Source organism: Galeopterus variegatus, unplaced genomic scaffold (assembly GCF_000696425.1).
Source record: "Galeopterus variegatus unplaced genomic scaffold, G_variegatus-3.0.2 Scaffold95, whole genome shotgun sequence".
NCBI lineage: Eukaryota > Metazoa > Chordata > Mammalia > Dermoptera > Cynocephalidae > Galeopterus > Galeopterus variegatus.
The window spans coordinates 868,800-893,980 of record NW_007726206.1 but is presented as its reverse complement, the minus strand read 5'-3'; the positions used below and the strand labels follow the sequence as shown (position 1 = coordinate 893,980).

General features: G+C 48.7%; 3 protein-coding genes across 8 annotated transcripts in view; all 3 read right to left on the bottom strand.

Moving 5' to 3' along the window:
* Positions 1 to 1,701: 1,701 nt before the first annotated feature.
* Positions 1,702 to 8,884, bottom strand: LOC103598978 (cytochrome c oxidase assembly protein COX14). Of its 3 annotated transcripts, none has more exons than XM_008583055.1 (2): positions 8,202 to 8,884; positions 1,702 to 2,133 (listed from the first exon to the last, which is right to left on the bottom strand). In XM_008583055.1, exons 1-2 carry the CDS (start codon positions 8,296 to 8,298, stop codon positions 1,952 to 1,954), a joined length of 279 nt encoding a protein of 92 aa, XP_008581277.1. In that variant the 5' UTR covers positions 8,299 to 8,884; the 3' UTR covers positions 1,702 to 1,951. The 3 variants fall into 3 exon arrangements, with proteins under 3 accessions (XP_008581277.1, XP_008581289.1, XP_008581282.1); XM_008583067.1 differs by lacking the exon at positions 8,202 to 8,884 and adding an exon at positions 7,914 to 8,173; XM_008583060.1 differs by lacking the exon at positions 8,202 to 8,884 and adding an exon at positions 7,958 to 8,169.
* An 85-nt stretch (positions 8,885 to 8,969) lies between these two features.
* On the bottom strand, positions 8,970 to 15,992 carry GPD1 (glycerol-3-phosphate dehydrogenase 1 (soluble)). The gene is made up of 8 exons (XM_008583042.1): positions 15,722 to 15,992; positions 15,031 to 15,208; positions 14,034 to 14,174; positions 13,314 to 13,452; positions 12,964 to 13,076; positions 12,087 to 12,320; positions 11,759 to 11,865; positions 8,970 to 10,840 (listed from the first exon to the last, which is right to left on the bottom strand). The coding sequence occupies exons 1-8, from the start codon at positions 15,760 to 15,762 to the stop codon at positions 10,744 to 10,746; spliced, it is 1,050 nt and encodes a 349-aa protein (XP_008581264.1). The 5' UTR covers positions 15,763 to 15,992; the 3' UTR covers positions 8,970 to 10,743.
* A 2,598-nt stretch (positions 15,993 to 18,590) lies between these two features.
* SMARCD1 (SWI/SNF related, matrix associated, actin dependent regulator of chromatin, subfamily d, member 1) overlaps positions 18,591 to 25,181 on the bottom strand; it is a 13,404-nt gene continuing 6,813 nt past the window's right edge. For 2 of the 4 annotated variants that reach the window (XM_008583033.1, XM_008583026.1), the window contains 4 exons: positions 24,194 to 24,329; positions 21,787 to 21,909; positions 20,457 to 20,558; positions 18,591 to 20,325 (listed from right to left, as the gene is read on the bottom strand). In XM_008583033.1, coding sequence (XP_008581255.1) covers positions 20,272 to 20,325; positions 20,457 to 20,558; positions 21,787 to 21,909; positions 24,194 to 24,329 — 415 coding nt within the window. In that variant the 3' untranslated portion in view covers positions 18,591 to 20,271. The remainder of the gene's footprint in view (positions 20,326 to 20,456; positions 20,559 to 21,786; positions 21,910 to 24,193; positions 24,330 to 25,181) is intronic. The other 2 variants (XR_551249.1, XR_551250.1) reach the window with 2 other exon arrangements.

Here is a 25,181-nt window from a genome sequence, read left to right as displayed (position 1 = left end):
AGAATGAGATTTGAACTCTCCAAGTTCTAGAATAGTTTAGGGACCAAGGGAAGATATGCCCTTCAACCTCCATGAAAGTTCTCTGAAAAAAATCACCTGATAAACCGATTAATACAAAGAAAAGGCGTAACAAATTTTATTATATTAGTTTTACATGACATAGGAGCCTTCACAATTAAGACCCAAAGATATAGGGAAAATTGTGCATATTTATACTTAGATTCTATGAAGCAGGCACAGCTGTGTAGAAATGTGATTAGACAAGAAAAATATGTTCTAATGCTAATAGACCGAGTGGGGAAACCCAGCAAGGCCCCTTCAGATTCTTGGCTCTCTGTGTAGCATTAATTCCTCCAGGGTATGAGACAGGACCCTTTCTGGAATGGGGGTCTTATACCCTACAATCAGACAAGGTAGGTCAGAGTATTAATTTATGACCAGCACCAAGATAGTCAGAAAAGGGAGATTAGAGTATCTATGACCCATCTTGGGGAAGAGGGATCCTAGTTTCTATGGCTTGCCTCAGGGGAGAATGAGGCTGAGGAACATGAGGGCAGGAGGTCAGAAGAAAACTTTGCTTTTGAAGCTGCTGCTGAGGCCTTCACTTTGGGGTATCACTTTCTGGGCCCCAACATTAGAAATGAGAATGTAAGAATATTTGCCAAACAGGACTTATGTTTTACTTGGTTAGGGAAGTCACTATCTGAAAGTGGCACTGGTAATCTGGGAGAATGGTGACCCTACTGTATAAAAAATGAGAAAACAGGAGGGCTAGCAGGTTAGCTCAGTTAGAATGGAGTGTTGTAACACCAAGGCCAAGGGTTCAGATCCTCATACCAGCCAGCTGCCAAAAATAAGTAAATAAATAAATGAAAGAGAAAGCAGAGGAGACAGTAGAGTCCTCCATTAACACACAGAGAGGATGGGAGTAAAGGGGCTGAGGATATAGGAAAGCTGTTTTTTAAATCATGGAAGAGGTTTATGAGCAGGGGGGCAAAAACAGTATGCGCATGAGAGCATGGGAAAGGACAGGTGTCCAAGGGGGGCTAATATTTTGGGTAATCACGAAGAATGATGTGTACTAGCGACCTTCAAAGCTCAAAATGGAATGTTGGCAAGAATCGCTCTCTTCACTGAGGTTTTACTTCAAATGCACTGCATTTTATTTCAAATCCTCTTCACATCTCTGCAATAAGACCTACATTATGCATTAGCACAGTAAGAAGTCTACCCTTATGCTAATACTACATCTAGAGCTTAAAGAGTTGAACTGTATGCTGTTTATTATACGCTGCCAAATAGCTCTTCTTTTTGGGAACTCTCTCTCCTCCACTTTGTGCAATTTTATTAGGGCTGTCGAAAAAGGGCCTCTCTGCCTTCCTTGACACAGAGGTGCATGCGTGGCCATGCTGGCTACAGTACCCCATTACCTAGACATAGTTATTAGTCCAAGAATGGTCACTGCCCAAAGAAAAGCTTCTTACAGTTTTTTCAGGGGATTTATATAAATGCTAAGATAGTCTTCTCTCTGAGATTATGATGGCTGATACTACTCCTCCTAAAACTGTATATCCCCCATGGGATATACACAGGTGATAAAAGCTCAAGATATGGAAATCCAGTCTATGACTAGAAAACTGGTAGTCAAGGCTCCCACTTCTATGGTCCTAAACTACTTGGGCAAACAAAACCACCAAGACATAGACATGGCAAAATATTTAATGTCTGGAGGTGTTTCTCACCCTCACATTCCTATTATGATTCGAGAGCCTCCACAAACTGTGTCAAATTGGCACAAACTGGCAGTACCAGAGAAACCGTGGGCACTTTCTTCCAGCAGGATTTGAAAACCATCAAGGCCCTAGTCTTCTTGACTTGGAAATGATAGCTGGCGATGTCCTTCCACAGCATGGCTCAGGCTTCTCTACTCAGGGGAAAAAGTCTCCCAGTTCTACAGGACTCCTGAGGTCTTCTGTTCTTCTGCAGCCCGGCGCCGGGAGCTGCGCTGCTGGAGATAGTCGTAAGCTCGAGCACTGCAGAGGTAGCCCCCGTACACAGTGAGGAGCATCATGGAGGCAGAGAAGGTCTTGTAGCCAATGTCAGCTAGCTGCTTGGCAGATGGCATGTCACTCTCTACGAAAAAGAGACTGGATTTAGACCAGAGAAAGAGGCCTCATTGCCCTGCACACTTCCCTGTTCAAGGCCATTCCATAACTTCTGCATCCTGCTTAGTTTATCTGTACTCTATACTGAATGGCCCCTACATGTAGGCAGAGTCTTACAAGGATACTAGAAGATATCATTTAGGAACTCTACGATTCAAAAGGGCAAATAAAATCTGCATACAAGATACAGAAATAAGGCTAGAACCCGGTGTATATGAAAGCCATCACAGTTAACACTTGACCCTCCATGTTTGCGGAGAGAAGTGACTGGCATGGACAATACACAACTGTTCTCAACTGGTACATTACTTTAAGCATCCATTAGTTTTTCTGGCTAATAGGGGACTAGTGGAGGTCTCCTGGGATTAAATATTTGCAGTCAGAGCCATTGCAGTACATTGAGCTCCAGAGACAGCGCCAGGGCAAGTGAGAGCCGGATGGGCACAGGGTGACTCTATGCCTTGCTGAGGAAAAATAGCTAAACATGGGCAAAGGAGATCCTAAGAAACTGAGAGGCAAAATGTCATCATATGCATTCTTTGTGCAAACTTGTTGGGAGGAGCACAAGAAGAAACACCCAGATGCTTCAGTCAACTTCTCAGAGTTTTCTAAGAATTGCTCAGAGAGGTGGAAGATCATGTGTCCTAAAAAGAGAGGAAAATTTGAAGACATGGCAAAGGCGGACAAGGCCCGTTATGAAAGAAAAATGAAAACCTATATCCCTCCTAAAGGGGAAACAAAAAAGAAGTTCAAGGATCCTAATGCACCGAAGAGGCCTCCTTTGGACTTTTTCTTATTCTGTTCTGAGTATCGCCCAAAAATCAAAGGAGAACATCCCAGCCTATCCATTGGCGATGTTGCAAAGAAACTGGGAGAGAGGTGGAACAACACTGCTGCAGATGATAAGCAGCCTTCTGAAAAGAAGGCTGCTGAGCTGAAGGAAAAATATGAAAGGATATTGCTGCATACCAAGCTAAAGGAAAGCCTGATGCAGCAAAAAAGGGAGCTGTCACGGCCGAAAACAAGAAAAAGAAGAGGAGGAAGACGACAAGGATGAAGAGGATGAGGAGGAAGATGAGGAAGAGGAAGAGGATGATGAATAAGCTGGTTCTAGCACAGTTTTGTTTTTTTTCTTGTCTATAAAGCATTTAACCCCCCTGGTACACAACTCACTCCTTTTAAAGGAAAAAACTGAAATGTAAGGCTGTGTAAGATTTGTTTTTGGGCCGGCCCCATGACTCAATCGGGAGAGTGCGGCACTGGTATCGCCAAGGCCGCGGGTTTGGATCCTATATAGGGATGGCTGGTGCGCTCAGTGGCTGAGTGTGGTGCGGACAACACCATGCCGAGGGTTGCGATCCCCTTACCGGTCAAAAAAAAAAGATTTGTTTTTAAACTGTACAGCGTCTTTTTTTGTATAGTTAACACACTACAGAATGTGTCTTTGGATAGCCCTGTCCTGGTGGTATTTTCAATAGCCACTGACCTTGCCTGGTACAGTATGGGGGCTGTAAATTGGCATGGAAATTTAAAGCAGTTTCTTGTTGGTGCACAGCACAAATTAGTTATATATGGGGATGGTAGTTTTTTAATCTTCAATTGTCTCTGATGCAGCTTATACAAAATAATTGTTGTTCTGTTAACTGAATACCTCTGTAGTTGCGGGGGAAAAAAAGTTGCAGCTGTTTTGTTAACTTTCTGAACGCTTCGAAGTAAGTACAAGTTTTTTAATTAAATAAATAAATAAATAAAAATAAATATTTGCAGTCAATTATTCTCTCTAGGAGGATCAAATGGGAAACTTTCAGGCAATATCTGTTTTCCCAGAGAAATAATCTTACGTTGTTAGGTTCCCAAGTTAGCCCTAAAGCATGTTTAAGCCATAATGTACCTGAAATAGTGCCAACAGTACTTTTATATTACTTCAGTTATACTTAACCTTCCATAGCATTAATTCTAAGTTCTAAACTTAACACTAAGAACCTATCCCCAGTGCTAAGAAGAAACTTACTGAGTCCCCAGCAAAATGTTAACTCACATTTGCATGAGATAAATTATTTCTAATTTAACTATTCCCTGGATATTCTGAGCTAGGGGACAAGAGAAAGTTTTGTATGGGAATCCCTCACCTGGAACAAAATGTTCCTCACTTTGGAACTATGAATATTTTTTAGACTCCTCTTTGTTGAGGGAATTGAAATTAAAAGCCTGATTCAAATTAGTAAGAATAGGTTTCTTAAAAGTAAAGAATTTGGAAGAAGAAAAGCTCAGGATTGGCTGGTTTAGGGTGTCTGAGGTGGGGAGAGACAGGTAAGTGCTTCTCAGAGTGAGCCCTAAGGGCTGAACAATGCCTCTGAAGCAGGCCTTGAGGGCAGATCCTAAGCTAAACTGAGGTACAGCTTCTTAGAATTATAATTCCACTATGGAAAGTGACATTAAATAAAGTAGAGGAAAAAAGCCAAATGACACAGGTTCAAGATGAGAAAGGTCTCTGTGTTCAGGTTACCTGAGGTTTGAAATAACCCCAACCTGTGCATGAGACAGTGAAGAAAACACATGCTCTGTGTGGAACACTAAGATAGTAAACAAGCACCCTGCAAAGAGACCTGCAGCCTCCAACTTCCCCCTCATTGATTCTTTCTCCTCCCATCCCCCATTACCCAAGTCAGAGCTAAGCAGTTATAGGACCACCTCAAGGGGCTGGAAGCATTCACCAGCCAACAAAGAAACAGGATGGTTCAGTTTGGCCAGAAGAGTGACACAAGACCAACATATATAATCCTGGTGTCTAGAACCTCACCTCCTTCTCTTACCTAAACCATCCTGAGGTTTTTCTCCTGTTTTCAAATTAGCAAAAACCCCTCACAGACCTGAGCTAAAGCAAAAGCAGTAGAAATGGAGAGGACAGACACAGAAGTTATTTTGGAAGTAGAACAGAATTGATCAGTTGAATGGATTAGGGCAAAACTGAACAAAACCTCTGCTATGGTTTGAATGTTTGTTCCTTCCAAAACTCAAGTTGAAACTTAATCCCCAATGTGGCAGTATTGAGAGGCGGGACCTGTAAGAGGTGATTGGGTCACCTCTTAATCATGGATTAATGGGTTATTATCATGGGAGGGGACTGGTGGCTTTAACTTTAAACAAAGAGAGATGTGAGCTAGCATGCTCACACCCTTATGTGATGCCCTGCGTGGCCTGGAGACTCTACAGAGAGTCCCACCAGCAAGAAGGCCTTCACTAGATATGTCACCTCAATCTTGCACTTCCCAGCCTCCAAAACTGTAAGAAATAAACTTCTTTTCTTTATAAATTACCCAGTTTCAGGCATTTTGTTATAAGCAACAGACACTGGACTAAGACAACCTCCAAGTTAGGAAGTTTTGTGGATTGGGATACTGTTAACAGAAATAAGAAAGAAGAGGGCCGGCCCCGTTGCTCACTCAGGAGAATGCGGCGTTGGTAGTGAGGCCGCGGGTTCGGATCCTATATAGGGATGGCCGGTGCACTCACTGGCTGAGTGTGGTGCAGACGGCACCAAGCCGAGGGTTGAGATCCCCTTACCGGTCAAAATAAAATGAATAAGAAACGAGAAGAAAGAGGTGTGTGTCACTGTGTGGTGGCAGTGTCAGTCAAGAAGATCATGAGCTGGGTTTTGGACAGGCACCAAGCCGAGGGTTGAGATCCCCTTACCGGTCAAAATAAAATGAATAAGAAACGAGAAGAAAGAGGTGTGTGTCACTGTGTGGTGGCAGTGTCAGTCAAGAAGATCATGAGCTGGGTTTTGGACATGTTAAAATTAAGATGCTAAATGCAACATTCATGGGATATGTCTACCAGGCAGATAGAATGCAAATCTGAACAGATCTTGGGAGAGGCTACATTTCAGATACAGATGTAGTTAACAAGTGACACCAAAGCAGAGGATAAGACAAGAAAGAGAGAGGCTAAGGGAGCAACAGTTTGAAGAAGGAAACCATTAAGGAAAGAAGGCAGGTAGGAAATTCCAGAAACATCTGGGGGGCTTTTTCATATAACGACATCTCCCTTCCTTGTTAAAAATCATTGCTGTATCAAGTCACTGCCACTGATGGAGGTGTGCTGTATCTTCCCAGTGTTTTAGGCCAGAATAAAAATTGGGAACCACTACTGCAAAGTTAACTGTCATGAAGACTGGTCAGATGGGACCACTGGGTGAGAATGGGCAACTAGGTCACTGGTAAGTGTAGGGTAGAAGTCGGCTTAGTGCTCTGAACTGTAACAGAAAGTATAAGTATCAATTAAAGAGCACAGATTCTTCACCAGCACCCCAGCAGGCCTATCAAACATGCCCCCGGCAAGGTTCATATGTGTCTAGCATTTGTCCAGGAGAGACAGAAACAGATTATTAGAAGGATCATAATTCCCTCACCCCAAAGATTGATTATTCTTGTTACTTGCTGTTAAGGAAATGGGAGTTTGGGGCAATAGCTCGAGAAGGTAACAAGATCAAGAAAATTCCAGTTTTTTTTTTTTTTCCTTTTTGTCTTTTTTCGTGACCGGCAACGGATCGCAACCCTCAGTGTCGCGCCCGGACCGGGACCGGCGACGGGATCACAACCCTCGGTGTTGCCCCCGCACCTCGCTCAGCCAGTGAGTGGGAACCGGTCTGTATGTGCGCCACCGGGCCGGCCCTCCAGTTTTGTTTTGCTTATTAATAAGGCAGATATGAATATGTTTTAAAAGGGGAAGAAGCTGATGAATAAACTGAAGATAAAAGAAGTGAGGTGGACAGGACAGAACCGTATCAAGGACCTCCCAGGAAAAGATGAAATTAGAAGCCCAAGTAGAAGGATTAACCTCGGAAATGAAGGAAACTTTTGAGGTTAGTAGAACGTTCTCATCCGAGGGATGTCCATTTTCTCAATAAAGCACAAAGCTGGGTCTCTGTAATGAAGAGATGGGGTTGGACGGCAGCTTTCAGAAAAACAGTAAAAAACACAGTAAGACTCATTACAGAAAATGCCATAGGGGTGCAATTTGCAAGGGATATGTGGCTTTTCTCTTTTCCTGCCCTCTAAACATGAGAGGCCCTCAAAGATCGCGTTTCTCCCCTGGAAAACACATTCCCTCAAATGCGTCTAACACCTCAACTTAGAATCACTCAGTTATCTTTTACTCGGCACTTATGCTATGAATGCCGCAGAAAAGAACATGGAGGAGTTTATGGTCTAATGGGCATAAGCTAAGCATCCTATATTCTGTTAGACAAAGTAAAACACGGTACGTGAGCAGAAGAGGCGCTGTGAGAGTTCACAGACAGGGTGGAGGCTCGAGAAAGGTTAGCAGAAAGGTGTGGGGGTGGAGCTGTCTTTTTAGAAGAAGGATTTACACCAGCGGAAAAGACGGAGGGGGAGAGGATTCCAGGAGGTGAAAGTAGCAAAGTGGTGGAGCTAGATAACTGACATGCGCGAAGGTGATCAAGATGGCCACGTATACCGGCGCAGTAGACTATAAGGCAAGGAAGGGGCGTTTGGAGTCGGAGCGTGGAGGGCCTAGATGCTAGGCGGGAGTCGAGGTTTGACCGGACCAGCGCGGCGCTCTGGCAAGGCTACCCTACTGCCACAATGGAGTCGCGTAGTAAGCAGTGCAGACTGCCACTCGCGGTTGCCGAAGCAGCATACGCGCGTGACTTCAAGGGCACCGAAGGCAGGAGACTGGGGGATGGGAAGATGCGGTAAGCAGAAGCCGGCCCAGGTGGGCACGTACCCAGCGGATCGACGGCCCCAGCTCGGCCCTAGCCGATGGCGTACCTGGATGCTGCAACTCCCAGGCGTCCAGCCGAGGCCTCCGCAGGCAGCGTCTCGCTGCCACGGTCCGCTCAACTTCCTAGCGCGGCAGAACGCAGCGCCCGGAACCAGATACGTGAGGATAACTGCCCAGGAGCAACCGGGAACGCCTTAGCTATTGGTGCGGAAAGCGACCCTTTCTCCCGCCTATCCGCCAGGCTTAGCCTCTAAGGATTCTGCTCCTGACGCAAGAGAGGGAACAGCTCACCGGACACAGCACAACTCCGCCCACTAAGGCGGGAGCTAGAGCCAGCCACAACTTCGACGCTGTCCAGCTTTGAACCTCCGGCTTCCGGGCCAGCCATCCTTACTACGCATCCTCAGACGAGCTTTCCCCTCGGAGAGGCCCGTTGGATTCTGGGGGTTGTGGTTATGGTCTGTGGAGAGAGGGTCTCTGATGACCCACGTTCTAGAACCGGAAGTTTAAGTATGTTCAGTCGGTCAGCCAATCGTCAGCCTAAGTCGTGGTGACGTCTACGGTAGCTAGGTAGATTCTCTCGGAGCCCGTCCCCTGGAAGTGGAACGCGCGCCCCCTAGATCCTGGAGCTGCCCTCTCGTGGGTGGCTCGGCTGCGGGCCGAGCTCAGGTAGGCACCAGACCGGCACCGCGGGACCTGGACCACCGAGTGTGAGACAGGTTGGGCCATGACCACGGAGTGGACACGAGCGGTGCCTCTCTAACGTTTCTGTCCCATGTGTGACCGCCCCGCTTGCAATCGGCGTGATAAAGCCCCTACGAAGCGCTGGCAAGGCTAGGTGCCAGCTTGGGGGGAGGGGCGTGGAGCGGCTGGCGGGAGAGGGAGGAGAGAGGAGCGGACTGAGTGGGCACCGCTTCTGGGGGCCGGGAATGCTGCGATTATCGAGGGGGTATTTCTTTTTTCACTTTTGTTACCGTAAGAGTGAAAACGTGCATGCAGTGACACATGACAGCACACGCACTGCCACATGCACTGAAGCTCCCTTCCCCAACTCTCTGCTTCTGGAAAAATCGTGCTTTATTGGGTAGACAAGTAGGCCTGATAAGAAGGCCTCGGATTCACAGTTAACTGCGGAGTGAACAAAAGTAGCCAAAGATGTTTGAAGCTGCCTCTCTGCCCCCACCTTAACCTCCTGGAGAGGCAGCTGTGGGTTCGTTCAGTCAGTGCTCGACCTGGGCCCAGCCAAGCCTGGAGGGACTCTCGTTGCCTGTCTGGACAGTTGTGCCCTTCACTGGTAAGAGTGAATTCTCAAGTGCTAGGAGCGGAGAGGAGCCTGCCTTCCTGGTTTATTGGAGAGTACGGGAGGGTTAACCTAACGAGGGCCAGAGTCAGGTGCTCCCGCACAGGAAGCTGAGACCCCTGCTGGACTGGCAGGAGCCTCTCAGGCCTTCCAGGACTATTTATAGCCAGGAGCCTAGGCTGCTGACCTGTGACATTCCCCTGCTGCCACCCCATCCTGGAGCCAGTCCAGTGCAAACCACACTCCTCCCAATCCCTTCTTCCCTTAAGCAAGGGAGTAGGGTGGGTTTTATTTTCCTCCTCCTCGAGTGTCCCAGCTCCTGAGGTGCTGATGTGGTCAACACCTCGTGAGAAGGTCCTCATTCAACACAGGAGAGCTGGCCTTGACATATCAGGACCCACTAACATAGGAACTTGCCCACCCTTCCCTACCCCCACTCAGCCTTTGGACCATTTTCAGGCCTTCTGGTCTCCAGATGCCAGGTGCTAGTTACCTGCCCTGGCTACTTTGAGGCAGCTGAGAAAGAGGTACAGGGTTTGGGAAGAGGAAAAGGGGTAAGGTCAGGGGTGTCCTCTGGGGAGACAGCAGCAAGAGGGGCCCAGCTGACACCTCCCTCATTTTGAGCTCCTGAGAAGGGAGTCAGGGCAAATGCAAAGGTCACAGAGGGCCCAGTGATCTGAGCCTGCTATGAAAAGGTGTAGCTCAGTCAGCAGATTAAGCTCCTTCTCCCCAAAGAGGGTGCAGGCAGGGAGGGTGAGGGAAGGCTTAGAAAGGTCAAGCAGGGTGGGAAGGAGCTGGCAAGGAACTAGAAACCAGGAAGGCCATGGGGAAAATGGCAAGCCCCAGGACCAGAGATGTCAGCGTGGCATCAACTCTGGTGCCAGGGCAGCCTGGGGGAGGAGAAAATGGGATGAACAGGTTTCTGAGGACGCAGATGTTGCTAGGAGAAGCTAGAAGGGAGTTGTTTGAGATCTTTGTATTTTGTTAACAAACACTGAGATCCATTGATGCTGTGTGGGGCCCAGCAGAGGTCAGCCAAGGGTCCCTGGGGCCTATGTCATCTCAAAAGCCCAGGCCCCTCACTGGCAGCCCTTGCCTCATCCCTCCTGGGGCTAAGGGACTTCCTTAGCCACTTAACTGGGCTTGGGGACAGGATTCCTAGTCTGTCTGAGGCAGCAACTGCGGCCCTTGCCCTGCCATCTTCTCCCTCCACCCTCTTCCATGTACACAAACACAAAGTAGGCAGCACTGGGGCTTGATTCTACCGCTCCCAGAGGACAGAGAGAAAGCCCCACATCTGGAGAGGGACAGGGCAACTCCATCTCTGGCAACATGGTGGCAAGAGGCTGCAGGCTGCTTGGCAGTTCAGGATCTCCAGGCATGTAGCTGGGCCCCACAGCCTCCTATCCTCCAGTGAAAAGTTGAGAAGACTCTGCTCTATGGGGAGTCCTGGAGATCCTGGTGATGAGGTGCCCATACTTCCATCTGTCTCCACTGGGGTAAGAAGCTGCCTCGCCTGGGCCCTGGCCTCGCTCAGATATGTTCTGGATGATTCTGCAGGCAGTGGATGAATTCACCCACTGGCTGTCCCTCGTAGCACACCTTGTACACAGCCATGAACAGGGGAAACCTAAAGTGGGAAGGGATAAACCCAGCTTAGCCTCCCCATTCACCATCTATCCCACCTTGGAGCTCAGGCAGACTCTGGCTCTCAATTTCCACCTGCTGAGAATCTGAACTGTCTAGCCCTTGGTTTTAGTGTCAGGTTGCTAATTGCCCTGCTCCCTATCATACTGAATTTGCCTGCTTGATTCCCTGGCTTGAATTTTTTGTTCCAGTTGGGACACCCACTTAGCCTCTCTGAGGCTGTCATCAGCTGTAACGTGGAACTAATATAACAAAGTAGTGAAGGTATGATTGTTTATGTGAAGACATGATTATGTATTATGTGCAGGTGCTCAATAAATGCCAGTTTCTTTCTTTCTGTCCTCTTGTCAGGCTGCTCCCTTTACCAGGAGGCTCTACCTTGACCAGCCATGGACTCATCTTCTGAACCTGTTTCTTACTCTTTTTCTAGAATTCTTTCCCAGGCCAACAGAGCTCTGCTCTGATCAGCCCAGTCACCTCCACTGTCTTTGCGAAGACACCCTGAAGCAGAGCCCATCCTTCTCCTTATACCTCAGCATCCAGGACAGGATTTGGAGGAAGGAAGGGTTGGTCGTGGGAGAGAGGCTCAGACTGGGGGTGATGTACACAGAGTTGGGACAGTCAGATAAGCTTATTCCTGCTGCCCTAGAGCAGAGGACAAGGAGGAAAAAGGGGTCCAAGGAATGCAGTGTAAAGAGCACTAGACTGGAAGGAATTCAAAGACCATGAACAAGCTGGGGGACAATGGGCATACCAGACTCTTTCCAAGTTCTAGTCTCTTGGTCTATAAACACAAGGTAATGCTTCCCTCTCCATTTCCCAGATTGGAGGGTTCAGGAAGATGATTGGGGACAGCACTTCTGGCTCTGGCTTCCTCAACCAGTGGGAGATAGACACTTACTTGTCCACCAGGCCTTTGTGCTGTAGAATGCTGTGTAGCTCCCGGGCTGTCTGGGGCCCCTGAAGCTTCTGCCCATTCAGCATCTCTTTCTCCAGCTGCTCAATGGACTGTGAAGAAAACAGAATGAGTGGATGGAAGTGGGAGAGGAGGGCTGTCAGTATGAGATGGGAAGTCGGGCTCAGATGGGAGGTGGGGTCTTAGGAGGAAAGAAGGGGTGGGAATGTTCACAACAATCTCAATGTTTGTGCACAAGAGACACCTCCTGCCAGCATCTCACCTTGGCGCCCACAGGGCCCACCCCCCGTTCTCCCTTCTTCCCACGGCCCACCTTTCCTGTGCGGACAAAGGCTTCGGCCACCTTGCGGTTCCGCCCTCCATAGCAAGTAGTGATGAGGTCAGCAACACCACAGCTCTCCAAGAAGGTGGCAGAGGACACAGGGCCACTGCAGAAGAGCTTGGCAAAGGCGATCATCTCCATGAGCCCCAGCCGGATCACCGCCGCCTTAGTGTTGTCGCCAAAGCCCAGCCCATCGCAGAAGCCAGCCCCCACAGCCACTACATTCTTGGGGAAGTAGAGATCATGGGTGAGAAAGGACCCCCTCCTGCAGGCCCACTTGGAGCTCTCAGCATCTGCCTCATGTTCCTTGCACCAGCCTTGACATACCCACTGAATAAGTGAAGTATAGTGAATGGGCTCCTAAACTATTTCCACCTCTTGGTTTTCCCACTTGCTGTACCTCCTTTCTTAAGCCCCGCTTCATACTCCATCCTTGAGGACATTTTCTGAAAGTCACTCTTCTCTCCAGCTGGCCCTCCCATCCATGACCATTCTATTCTGTAGCCCTCATGTCCACAGCTGTCCAGGATCCATAGTTCTGGCCATCAGTCTGTCTGGGTGTCCTGGATGTCTTGTCTCCCATTAGCCTGGGCATGTCCTTTTCCCCCTGAACCAGGGATAGGGATTTCCTACAAGGGGCTATAGGGGGAAAGGAAGAAGAAGGTCCAGTGTCTGATGGTGAGTAATGAGCAGGCCTGAACGCCCCTGGCCGTGCTTTTGCAGTTCTTCCTAAGTGTGTGAGACTTGGTGGGGAAGGAGAGCAATGCCCAAGAATGAGAGCTGGAGTACCAGCAACTTTGTAGAGCTGAACCGGAGTCTCCTTTGGGCCCTTCTCTCCACCCCACAGCTGCCTCTGTGCCCCTCTCACCTTTAAGGCCCCACAGATCTCTACTGTGTCCACCTCTTGCACCACCGTGATACGGAAATTGGGTGTCTGCATCAGCTCTTTCAGAAGCTGTCCCTGGGCTAGGTCCTTGCAGCCTAAAGTAAAGAGGGGGCAAGACTTTCAGGGGGAACTCGGCTATCCTTCCCCTACCTGCCCTAAGCAGGACATGCAACCCTTCCCTGGGAGGTGTCCCAACCCTCCCTCACCTCTGATGCTTGAATCTTTTTCCTTTCCCTGCCTTATGGGAAGGAGAAGGCTAAGCAGGATGGGGGAATTTGAGGATGGAATGCAACCAGAACTGTGTTGTGTTTCTGGATTGGGGGGGCTCTCACCAATAGTTGTCTCACAGAACTTCTCATCAGCCACCTCGCTGGCAATGTTGGCCCCCATCAGCACACTCATGGGGATGCCAAGGCGCTCCCCAATAACTTCAGAGATGAGCTTCAGCCCATTGGGGCCCTCGTCTACCCCCTGGGCACAGGATGGAGCTCAGGCCAGGTGCCCCTTCTAGATCCACTGTCCATCAGTGTCCCTCCCCAGATGTTCTGCCCCATTCCAACCCAGCTAAAGCTTGCTGTGAGGAGGATAGACAGCATGTGAAAAACGAACCCATCTGAAAACTCTACTTCCACATCCACTTAACCAACCTACCTCTCAAGGCAACTATCCCTCCACACCCCTAAACAACTCCTTCCTGACTATCCCAAACAAATTCCATTCAGTGACCAGTCACTGCTCCAAACCAGCTCCCCTTTCATATTCCCCGAACCAGTCCACTTCTCACATCCCCTAGTCATCCCCAGATACCTCCTGAACTCCCTTAAGACATTTGCCTCCAAACCAATCTCTTACCTACTTCCCAACCAACCTCCCCTTCCAGCGACCCCCAGCATGTCTGCTCTCTTAAACCAATTCCTCTCCAAAGCCAGTTTCTCTTCTTCGAGAAACTCTTGGCCTACTTTTTGGCCATTTTCTTTTCTTGTTTCACTCACCCTGAGCCCCACAAAAGTTAGCTGCACCCTCCCCAATCCACATGAAGGTGTCCCTGGCACCTTAATAAGAGATATGCCAATGGCATTCGCCTTCAGATGGCCCTTGAGCTGGTCACAGATCTTGCCAATGAACTGATGGGGCACCACAAAGATCAGGATGTCAGCATCCGTTGCAGCCTGAACCACATCTGGGACAGCCACCTGTGGGGGTGACCGGGTATTCATGGGCCAGGCAGACCCAGCCCCTGTGGGACCCCATTCAGGAGATCTAGGAGCCAAAGAGTGAGGCTGGTAGGGGAGAAGGAAGGGTGGCTTGGGACTGAATCTGGAAGGACTGAACTTGGAGGGAAAGACACTCTGTTCCCTCCCCCAACCATCACTCTCTGCTCCAGCTGTCGTGGGTTCTTGAGGACTCCTGGAAACCTCTTCCCAGCACTCTCCTAGCCCTTGGCTGTGGGACAGTGAGGGAGGCCAAAGATGGCCTGGGCTTGGCAGGAGGAAGAGGCCAAGTAGATTTCATCACCCTGCTCCTTATGGCCCGCAATTGATAAGGAAGAGCCCAGTCTTTCTGCTCTCTTCCCTGCTCCCCCTTTCCAGGTGGGGAGAGAGCCACATGGATTTGACCAAAGACCGTAAGTCCATGGAGCAGCTTCCAAGTCCGCTAATCACCCAGTAAATGAGTAACTGGATTATGGCCTGAGGCAGGCACAACCTGGACCCCAAGTCTGGGAGCCTCAGAACCAGTCTTTGGTTGCCATGGAGATCAACTTCCTTGTCTTCTCCCTGTCCCTTCCCTGCCTGGGTGCCTATAAGGGAGGAGGTACATTCAGGTTCTCCTCAGTCCCAGGAAGTGCACAGAGGAGTAGCTTGGGGGCTGTGGGTAGGGTTTCCCTGTGCCCAGAGCAGCCTTCTTGAGACACTGCCTACATCCAGCTGGCACCTGAAGTGGCCCCTCACAACAGGAAGCACCTCATCAGTAAGATCTGAGCTCTGACTCTCCTGGCCTTCCCTCCCTCTACTTCCCTCTCTCCCTTCTTTGCAGGGTGTTGGGACTCACCACATTTGGGGGCAGCTTGTGCCCTGGCAGGTATTTGACATTCTCATGCTGTGCGTTGATGATCTCTGTCAGCTTTCTGCCCCCGACATCTTCCTCAAACACCCACATGGTCACTCGAGGGTCAAAGCGTGCCAGCTGGGCTGCATTACTACCCACGATCTTGGCAATCGCTGAGCCCCTAGTGGGAGGGGGAGCACAGAAAAGTGGAGGAGTGGGTGGAGGTGAGGAGGGAAGAGTGGCAGAGGTTGGGGCAGTGCCCCCTCAGGGTCTCACAGCAACCCACCAGATTATTTACTTCCTACCTTCCTTGTCACCCCCATTCTCATGACAAGTGTGTCCCCAGTGACCTGGCAGTAGAAAGGAGATTGTCTCACACTTTGCTGCTGGAGAAGGGGCTTGCCTTCTGATCTGCCCACCCCCAAACCCAAGCAGCTTTTCAGGCAGGGAGCATTCTGGAATCTCCAGTCCTATGGTGAACAGGTGCAGCTGCCCAGGCAGGCAGGGGCTAGGAGAGGTCTGGGCACTGGCTGTCCTGTGCCTGTAGGCACAGAATATAGCAGCAGGGGTCGAACAGGAAGCTGAGGGCATTTCTACCCACTCTCTGCGTCCTGCCCACCAAACCTCCCTCCTTAGCCTCTCTGTACTTGGGAGAACCCACCCTTCCCCCTTATCCCTTAGCAGAACCACTTACCAGTTGCCGGAGCCTACAATGCAGACTTTCTTGCCAGCCATGGTGCCGCTTCTTTGCCTGAGCCGGCTCAGTGCCACACTCCCCAGCTCCTCTGCCAGCTAGGAGCATTTAACTCTGCCACACGTGGGTGCAGCCAAGCCCCGCCTCCAGGGGTGGGCGGGGAGGCTGGCGCCCAGGGAGATAGAGAGTTGGGCAGAGCCAGGGAGAGGGAGAAAAGGGTAGAGCCAGGTGGAGAACAGAAACGGGGCAGAGCCCAGGCCCAGCTTTTTCTCTCTGGTTTGCCAGCTGACAGTACTGGCAAGCTTCTCTCCTTGGCCCCAGCCCATTTCCCACCCCTCTCCCCACAATGTCTCATTTTGAGGTCTGCCAAGAAATAGTCCAGATAAGGAACAAGTGACTGGTCCTCTCACACCTTTCCCCCAGCACTGAAATAAATTGTATTTAGCCCTAGTAGCAGATATGGGAATGCTTTCCTTTCAAAGGCAGGAATTCTTGACCCCCATCCCCTGGCCACATACCCTCCCAGGACCCCCAAAACTGCTCCAGTTTGTCCTCTAGCAGCCCCATACCAGCTCCACTGCAGGCTGTGGGTGACGGGTGGCTGCATGTGGGCCCACTTCTAAAGATCAGACCACATAAGGGGTAAGGGCCTGCTGTTGGGCAACCTAGCCCAAGGATAAGAAGAGACCCCAGGAGCCCTGAGAGACAAATGTCATCTGGCCACCCACAGTGGTCATCTCAGGGACTCACCAATGGGCCTCTCCTCACCTCTGACAATTCACACCTGAATGTCTTTCTTGAACGAAGGGTGGGAAAGGTCAAAGAGAGCTCTGATGCCAAGTGGGCCACAATACTCTTTGTAGACTCCAGGCTTAAGGAAGAAGAGGACAGGAGAGAATAGGAGGCAAAGTGTACACTGTCCTTGAGAGGCCCTGAGCTTCCTTTAACTCCTTTCTTGGACTTCCACGCTACCACACTAAGGGTTCCCTCAGGTTAATGGCTAGTTTGCAGAGGCCAGAAAGGGGAAAGGGCAGCTGTGTCCTCTGGTGTGTGTGATTTTGGGGGCAGGGGAAGAATGGAAGGAACACATGCAGCAGTTCAGGGCTCTATATCACCCACAGCCATCTGTTTGACTAAGAGGGGGAGCTCTGTTTCCAGACTGGAGAGTGGAGTAAGAGGCTCCTAACACTTCAGCTGTCTGTGCACCTTGACCTAGAGGGCAGATACCACTGTGTCGCACATGCTGACCTCCTGGCTTGGCAGACTGCTAAGTGGGTGTTGCCATCCCCCTGGGCTGCTGCTGGCCAGCAACGGGTAGTAAGCACTGGGCTAGAGGGGAGCTATGTGCAACCAATGGGTAAGGGTAAGTGGGCAGGAGGTCAAAACTGAGGAGCAACGTTTTTCTAAGTCCCAGGGACTGCCCAGGAAAAGCCCAGCATATTCTCAACAGATTTCCCATAAGGGGAACATAACATGAAGTCAGTAGCTGGTTGTTTTCGCCTCCCACAGACCGCTCCTTTATTGCACTAGCAGAGATAAAGGCATCAGTGCCAGGCTACCAGCTGGGAGCACTGATTATGGGTGATAGAAAGAATGCTTCTGTCCCTGGCACGTATGACAAAAACCCCAAAGAATGGAGGTCCATGCATAAAATTACCCCCTTGTGGGAGTATGGAAGCCTAAATGCTTCCATTTCTCATTTTCCCCCTACAACCATTTTAGGTAGTGTGGAGACAACTTGCTCATTGATATAGAAATAGAGGATAGAGATTCAGAATTGGCTTGTCACAAGAAGTTATCTGTATCACCAGAGCTCTTTTCCTAAGAGCTAACTGTAGATTATTTGCTTGAAATTAATAATAGTCCATCAGCCATTCATTACACATGTAATTAACCTGGGTAAAAACAGATGCTATTTCAATATCCTTGACATCAATTTTCTCCACTCCAAGTTATCAACCCCATACAGTCTTCTCTCTCTTTTTCCTGCTCAAGTCTGATAAACCCCCAAGTTCCATACTGGGAACAGTGTTTGTACCTTTGGTGGATTTGACTGCTTACATTGAACAGGCAATACTTAAGAGTGTTCCCATCCATGGAGACAACAGATAACTTAACTATAACTTTGGGAGGTGGTTGCACTCATCCTATGTTCCAACCCCCTTCTTGGATAATGGCACAAAGGTAGAAATAATGAGCCACCAGGTGGGGAGTAGGCACAACTGCAGCAGAATGCATGCATTTGCTAGTGGGAATAATCACTCCTGAGCAGTCTTCCAAACTGCCAGTGAGGGGTGGGTTGATTACAGAAAGAATGGCAACAACACAGCACTTCCATGATGCTCTTAAGAACTGAAATCTCACCCACGGCCATGAAAGTGGAAACTTAGTGACAGAAAACAAAAATGTTTCTTTTGTTGTGCAGGCCCTGGCCCATATCTAGCCCGGAGCCCTGGGAGAGAAGGCGGCTCGGGTTCATCACAGGTCACCCACGGACAGCTCACCCCAACCAGCAAGTGCCTTGCAGAGCTCAGGACAACTGCCATCATCAAGTGCCACTGACCTGTTAGTATGCCTAACAGGGGAACCAGGCACAGGGCTCTAAGATCCACTGGCGAAGCCCAATAATCCCACCATCACCTAGCCTGCTTGGACCACTGGGGCTGACAGAGCAAACTCTAAGGTGATACCCTGAGGTCCAAAGGATAGAAATCTCATTTTCGACTGAATCCTCAGCACCTAGCATCACAGGTACATAGCAGGTGGTCAATAAATATTTGTCAAATAAAATGAACAAACAATACAAGCACGGCTAATGGTATTAGAGGAAGAGCTCAAGGAAGAGCTCTCCCACAGTAGGTAGGGGGACTCATTCTTCAGAAGATTGTTTTATTAAAACTGGGTGACGATAAGGGGACAGTACAAAAAAAATTTTGGTCCATGAAAAAAAACATCATAATTCAGTTAATAAAAAGTTATCTTCAACAGGGACACTGTAGGAGTGCTGAGCTTCCTTCTCGTGGTTCCAGTCAGGAGCCGGGCCAGGGCTCAGCTGCCCGTTTGTCCAGTGTCACTGTGGGGAGATCCTTTCAAGGGACGGATAACAGAAGGAAGGGGAAGATGGGGAGAAAATTCTGCTGTCCCCAGTGTAGAACAGGCAGGGATAAGGGGCTGAGGGATGTGCTCGCAGGAGCCTGAGGAGGGGGTGGGGAAGCAGGGGCTTTGTCAGTTCTGTGGGTTTGAAGCCCATGCTGAACGGAATCCCCCCTCTGTGCCCAGCTGTCTCCCACCCTGCTGTGTTGAGTCTGCGAGCCTGGGATATGCTAACTCGGGGGTGATACAACCTGGAAGAAGAATCTGAGGCTCTCCTGGAAAGATGCAAAACCATCTCAGTTCCAAGGGGCCAAGATCACAAGGTCCTGCTGCTACCTGAGGGGTCTGAAGCTTTGAGGGCAGGGGTTGGGGAGTCACAATCCTGTGAGGCAGGGAGAGGGAAGAGTCACAAACCCAACTCAGAGCTATTCTCCAGCCCTAGGCGCTTTCACTCCTCAGTGCCCTAGAAGTCACCAGTGTCAACTGGGCAGACAAGGGACAGGAAGACAGGGATGGCCCAGGGCTTTTTACCCGTTTGATTTTAGGCCTGTTTCTCCGTTAAGGGACTGGGGGAGGGTAAAGGTGCAGTGAATGAATGAGTCACACCTCCAAGCAACAGTAGGAAGGAACAGCCTCTGCTGGCAATGACAGTACCCCAGATTAGATTCCTGGGGCTTTTAAAGGGAAAGGCAAGATTCCCCCACCCAAATGCTCTGGGTTAGGGCAGATATGAGGGAATCCTAAAAAAGGGCAGCTACAGGGAATGTGCTAGGAGGAAGCAACAGTTAAAGAACAAACTCTTAATACTGATGTGGACCCCTCACTAAGGAGTAAGACAAACACTGAGACAGCGGGCCAATCCAGAGGGCTGGGGACTGACCTGGGGCTCAGTGGAGCCCAAGAGCCAGGGTTCCTTTAGTGCTAGAGGGTAACAAGTGAAGGGAGAGTTTGCTCCAAACCTGTGGAGGGAAGGAAGGAAATTGGATTCTGTTATTGGGGAGCCATGATCAATTAGCTTATAGAGTGCCCCCAGGCCTGAGTCTTGGAGAAGGGACTAAAGCTCCCAACTCCTGGGTCTCTGAAGGGCAGAATCAGTGTAGCTGGTCCCCTTGAAGACCACCTGGCCTTAGGCCCAGTCCACTCAGAGCACTGATTACCACTACAGGTTCTCTCTCTAACACTACCTAGAGATCCTATGTAGACCAGGGGAGGGTAGAGGCACATGGGAACTCTGTGGGGCAAAGGGAAGCTGGGGATGGGAAGGGATGGGGTGGGAGAAGAGGATAATAGGTGTCTTGTGAGAAAGAAATGTGAGACCCTCGTCGTTCTGGTGTTGTCCTTGAACCAACAGCATCCCCTGGAGTGCCCCAAGCAAGACCAAGGCAGGTGCTATGAGGCAGGCAGCACAGGCTCAAATAAAGAATCGGTGCAGCCACGTCAGGGCTGTGGGAGAGGCCCTATGTATTTCGGATTCCCAGGGCTTGCTCTAATTCTTGTCTTCTCTGCTGCACCTAAAGAGAAAATAATGGAGGGAGTGGAAGATGAGACAGACCAGAAGTTGGTAACTAATATCAATGACCCCCATCAGGGGTGCAGACCCCTTGCCTTCTGTCAATTTCCGCTGTGCACCCCAGGCATCTACCTTGGAGTAGAAGTATCGGCACACAGCCTCCTGAGCCCAAGGCTGGAAGTAGAACTCAGCACGGCGCTCTTCCTCCGGGTTACCCACCACATCGGTCATGGTCTGAGGGAGATGGGAATAGGGGAGGGGGAAGAAAGAGGAGAATAGACTTGTTTCCTTCCTTCACACCCATTACCAGTCGAATTCTATCCCCCAAAAGATGTAGGAATCCTGAACAAGTACCTGTGAATGTGACCTTATTTGGAAATTGGGTCTCTGCAGATGATCAAGTTAAGATGAGGTCATTAGGGTGGACCCTAATCAAATATGACTAGTATCCTCGTAAAAAGGAGAAATTTGGATGCAGAGACAGACACATACAGAAGGAAGATGACTGACTAAAGATGCATGGAGAATGCCAGCTACAAGCAAAGGAATGGCTGAGGCTACCAGAAGCTAGGAGAGAGGCATGGAGCAGATTCTCCCTCACAGCCCTCAGAAGAAACCAACCTAATGGCAACTTGATTTCAAACTTTCTGCCTCCATAACTATGAGACAAATTTCTGTTGTTTAAGCCACCCAGTTTGTGGCAGTTTGCTACAGCAGCACCAGCAAACTAATACAGTACCCAAAATCATCCCTGCTATCCACAAGTCATTGATCGCCTTGTTCAAGGATCTTTCCTGGCACCCCTTTTCCCTTGCTCCTCTGCTCAGCTTCTATAACTGTAATCAGTCACCACCAGATAAGTGAGAAATGAGGGCACATTTCACAACTTCTGTGCCCATTGCTATCTTTTCTCCTCAACTTATGGTGCTTCCTGCCCTGGGAAATATCTTCAAATCCCAAATTTTCCAAGAAGCTTTTCTCAGCAATTTTTTTTTTTTTTAAAGATGACCGGTAAGGGGATCTTAACCCTTGACTTGGTGTTGTCAGCACCACGCTCAGCCAGTGAGCAAACCGGCCATCCCTATATGGGATCCGAACCCGCGGCCCTGGTGCTATCAGCACCGCACTCTCCTGAGTGAGTCACGGGCCGGCCCTTTTCTCAGCAATTGTACCCACATTGATCTCCCTTCTTCTTTGAATTATCTTACTGGTACTAGTCAGTTGACAATGTCTTACATGATTTACTACTTTTTAATCATATTAACCTAGTTTTTCCAAACAGAATGCATGCTGCTTTGAAAGCAGAGATCAGGTCTTCCAGTCTGTATCCCCGACAATACGGAGCACAATGACAGCACAGAGTAGGTACTAAATCAATACTTAATGGTTCTGCCTCCATTTCCCTACTTGACTGTGTGCCTCACTAACCTAACTCCTTTTGGCCCTTTCCTAGGTTCTTTACCTTGAGGTCCCGGCACTGGGACTGAAGCCAGTCATTGATGAAACCCTGAGGGTCTCTGGCAAAGCTCAGCATGAACTCCCGCTGTGTCTTCAGCTGGTTGATAGTTTCTATTGTCTCGTGGATCTGCAAGGAAAAAGGAAGTTCATATCATTTTCAAACTAGAGAAACACAAATTTATTTATTTATTTTTTTTTTACTGACCGGCAACGGGATCACAACCCTCGGTGCTGCGCCTGCACCGCGCTCAGCCAATGAGCGGGAACCGGTCTCCACATGGGATCCGAACCCTCGGCGGGAGCGCCGCTGCGCTCCCAAGCGGCGCACTCTCCAGTGCGCCACTGGGCTGGCCCGAGAAACACAAATTTAAATGACAGACAGTGCCTGACATCTCCATGTGCCAGTCCCAATCCAGGTACAGAGTGCTGCCCCAAGCTCCAACTGCTCTGGCCCTCTGCATCCTTTCAGTAGGTAATTTGCACTTGTTTCTCTCTCTCTGTATACCCTATGTGGGAGAAGTTATCCTTTTAGTCTCCTCAATGCCCTCTTTGGGCGATGCTACATAGTGACTACTTAATCCAGAGCATAAATGGGTCCAAAAACACTCTCAGGTAGAAAAGGAGTGGTATAGAGGGCTGTCTCAAAAGCTCTGGTCTCTGGGTTTTGTTCTCAGCTTTCTTCTCTTCTCATTCTACACATTCTTCCTGATAATTTTATTGACTTGTATGTTTTCCACTACCACTGACAGGGTAATGAGTCCCCAATCCAGAGTCCATTTTCTAAATTCCAAACAATCCAATGTTTCTTGACATCTCAAGGCACCTTAAATTCAACATCTCCAAAATTACCTCCTCCTCTGTTCCCAATCTTAGTGAATACTACTATCCACCCAAGCTGAAAACCTGGGAGTTGCCATAATGCCTTCTTCTCCCTCGTCCTTCACCCCATCCAAACAGTGGCCAAATCCCTTTGATTCCACTTTGATACCTCTCGAATCTGTCCACTTACTTGCATCCTCACTGTCAGTACCTTAAGTTTAGGGCCTTAAAATATCTCACATGGATTACTGTACCAGCCTTCTAACTGGGTTTCCTGCCTCCAGATCTGCCCCTCTTATAATTCACTCTCCACCTTCTTGCCAATGATCACTCTAAATGCAGATAGCATTAGTCGCTCCGCTGGTGATGATCTCTCAACAAGCTCCTTTATTTAGTCTTCAGGATGAAATATAAACCAGTTTTCCCTGAATCAAAGCTTTTTCATGATTAAGTTCCTACTTCCCTATCCAGCTTCCTTACCCAAAACATCCCATCCCTGGCAATCTGTGCTGTATCTATATCACAAAACTGCTTGTACAGTTGGCCATCTGGATCCATGGTCTCCACATTCAGAGATTCAACCAATTGCAGATCAGAAATATTCAAAAAAAGGTCCGGCCCGTGGCTCACTCGGGAGAGTGCGGTGCTGATAACACCAAGGCCCCGGGTTCGGATCCTACATAGGGATGGCCGGTTAGCTCACTTGGGAGTGCGTGGTGCTGACAACACCAAGTCAAGGGTTAAGATCCCCTTACCGATCATCTTTAAAAAAAAAAAAAAAAAGAAAAAAAGAAATATTCAAAAAATAAAGAATAGTGATACAACAATAAAAAAATACAAATAAAATATAGCATAACTATTTACATAAGTAATCTAGATATGATTTAAAGTAGTAGGTTATATGCAAATACTACAGCATTTTATGTAAGAGACTTGAGCATTTTGGTATGTGCTGGGAGGTTTTGGAACCAATCCGCCAGGGATACAGAGGGATGACTATTTGAACATGCCAGACACTTTCTCTCCTCTTTGGACTTTCACATATACCTATTCCCTCTCCTTGGAATGTGCTCTGCCTCCCATGTCTCCAGCACTGCTATCCTTTCTCCTTTTTTAATTCCCACTATGTCCTTCAAAATTTACTTGAGACATCAACTCTTCCAGCAAAGCCCCCCTGTTCTCCTTTGTGTTCCCAGAGCACTTTTGGCTTTATTTGCAAGGATTATGTGTAAAATGTTAATGGTAATAATAATGATAGCAATAACAGTAGCAGGAGTTACCATTAGCTGTTTTTATGTGCCAGACAGTCTCGTGTCTTTACATACACCGTCTCATTTAATCCTAATGGCAACCTTATAAAAATACAGATTATGTTCCCTATCTCACATATCAGAAACAGGCTGAATGCTATTAAAAGGTACAGCCAGAATCAGAACTCATGCGAATCTGGCTCCAACCAGCACCAAGCATATTGCCTGACATATACTGTGTATCAATATATTTTGAATGAATACCAAGAATCAAAAGGAGGCTTAGAGCAGCTGCAATAGGGAGCTGGTAGCTCCCAAACTACCTAGGGCACAAACCCCTACCTTGTTGTCTAGAGTAGCAATCTCCTGTTGGCTGGCAGTGGACAGCAGAAAAGAATTCATCTGAGTCTTCAAGGTATCATCCACTTCCACATCAATGTCATAACAAGCTGTCTTTTTCTGATCATTCGGGTCAACACTGGGGAGGAAACCAAAAGGACCTGGTAAAGAGCTTGTCCCGAAGACCCAATTATACAAGGTCGAAAAGATGGTCCAGGGATGAAAGGAAAGGAGGTTGACTGCAAATGGGCCCAAGAACTTTTGGGTGCAATAGAAATATTCTGTACCTTCACTGCAGTAGTAGCTATGTAGTGTATACATCTGCCAAAAAGTCTTCAAACTATACTTTAATTTTTATTTATTTATTTATTTTAAAAGATGACCAGTAAGGGGACCTTAACCCTTGACTTGGTGTTGTCAGCACCACGCACTCCCAAGTGAGCTAACCGGCCATCCCTATATAGGGATCCGAACCCGTGGCCTTGGTGTTATCAGCACCACACTCTCCCAAGTGAGCCATGGGCTGGCCCTTCAAACTACACTTTAAATGAGTGCAATTTTTAACCTCAACAAAGTTGACTTTGGGCTGGTCGGTTAGCTCAGTTGGTTAGAGCATGGTGATAAACACCAACGTCCAGAGTTCAATCCCTGTACAGGCCAACCACCAAAAAAAAAAAAAGTTGACTTAAAAAAAAAAAAATCAATGGTAAAAATTAAAATAGTACAAAATGCATCCAGTGAAAAGTTAAGTTCCTTCCTCCCCTTAGGAAACCACTGCTACAGTACCTTGTGTATCCTTCTTTCTTTTAAACTAAAATTGACCCCCAAAATAAAGTCAAGTAAAACATACACATAAAAATAAAATAAAAAGGGCTGGCCCGGTGGCGCACTGGATAAGTGCGCCGCTTGGGAAGCGCGGCGGCGCTCCCGCCCGAGGGTTCGGATTCCACATACAGACCGGTTCCCGCTCACTGGCTGAGCGAGGCGCGGG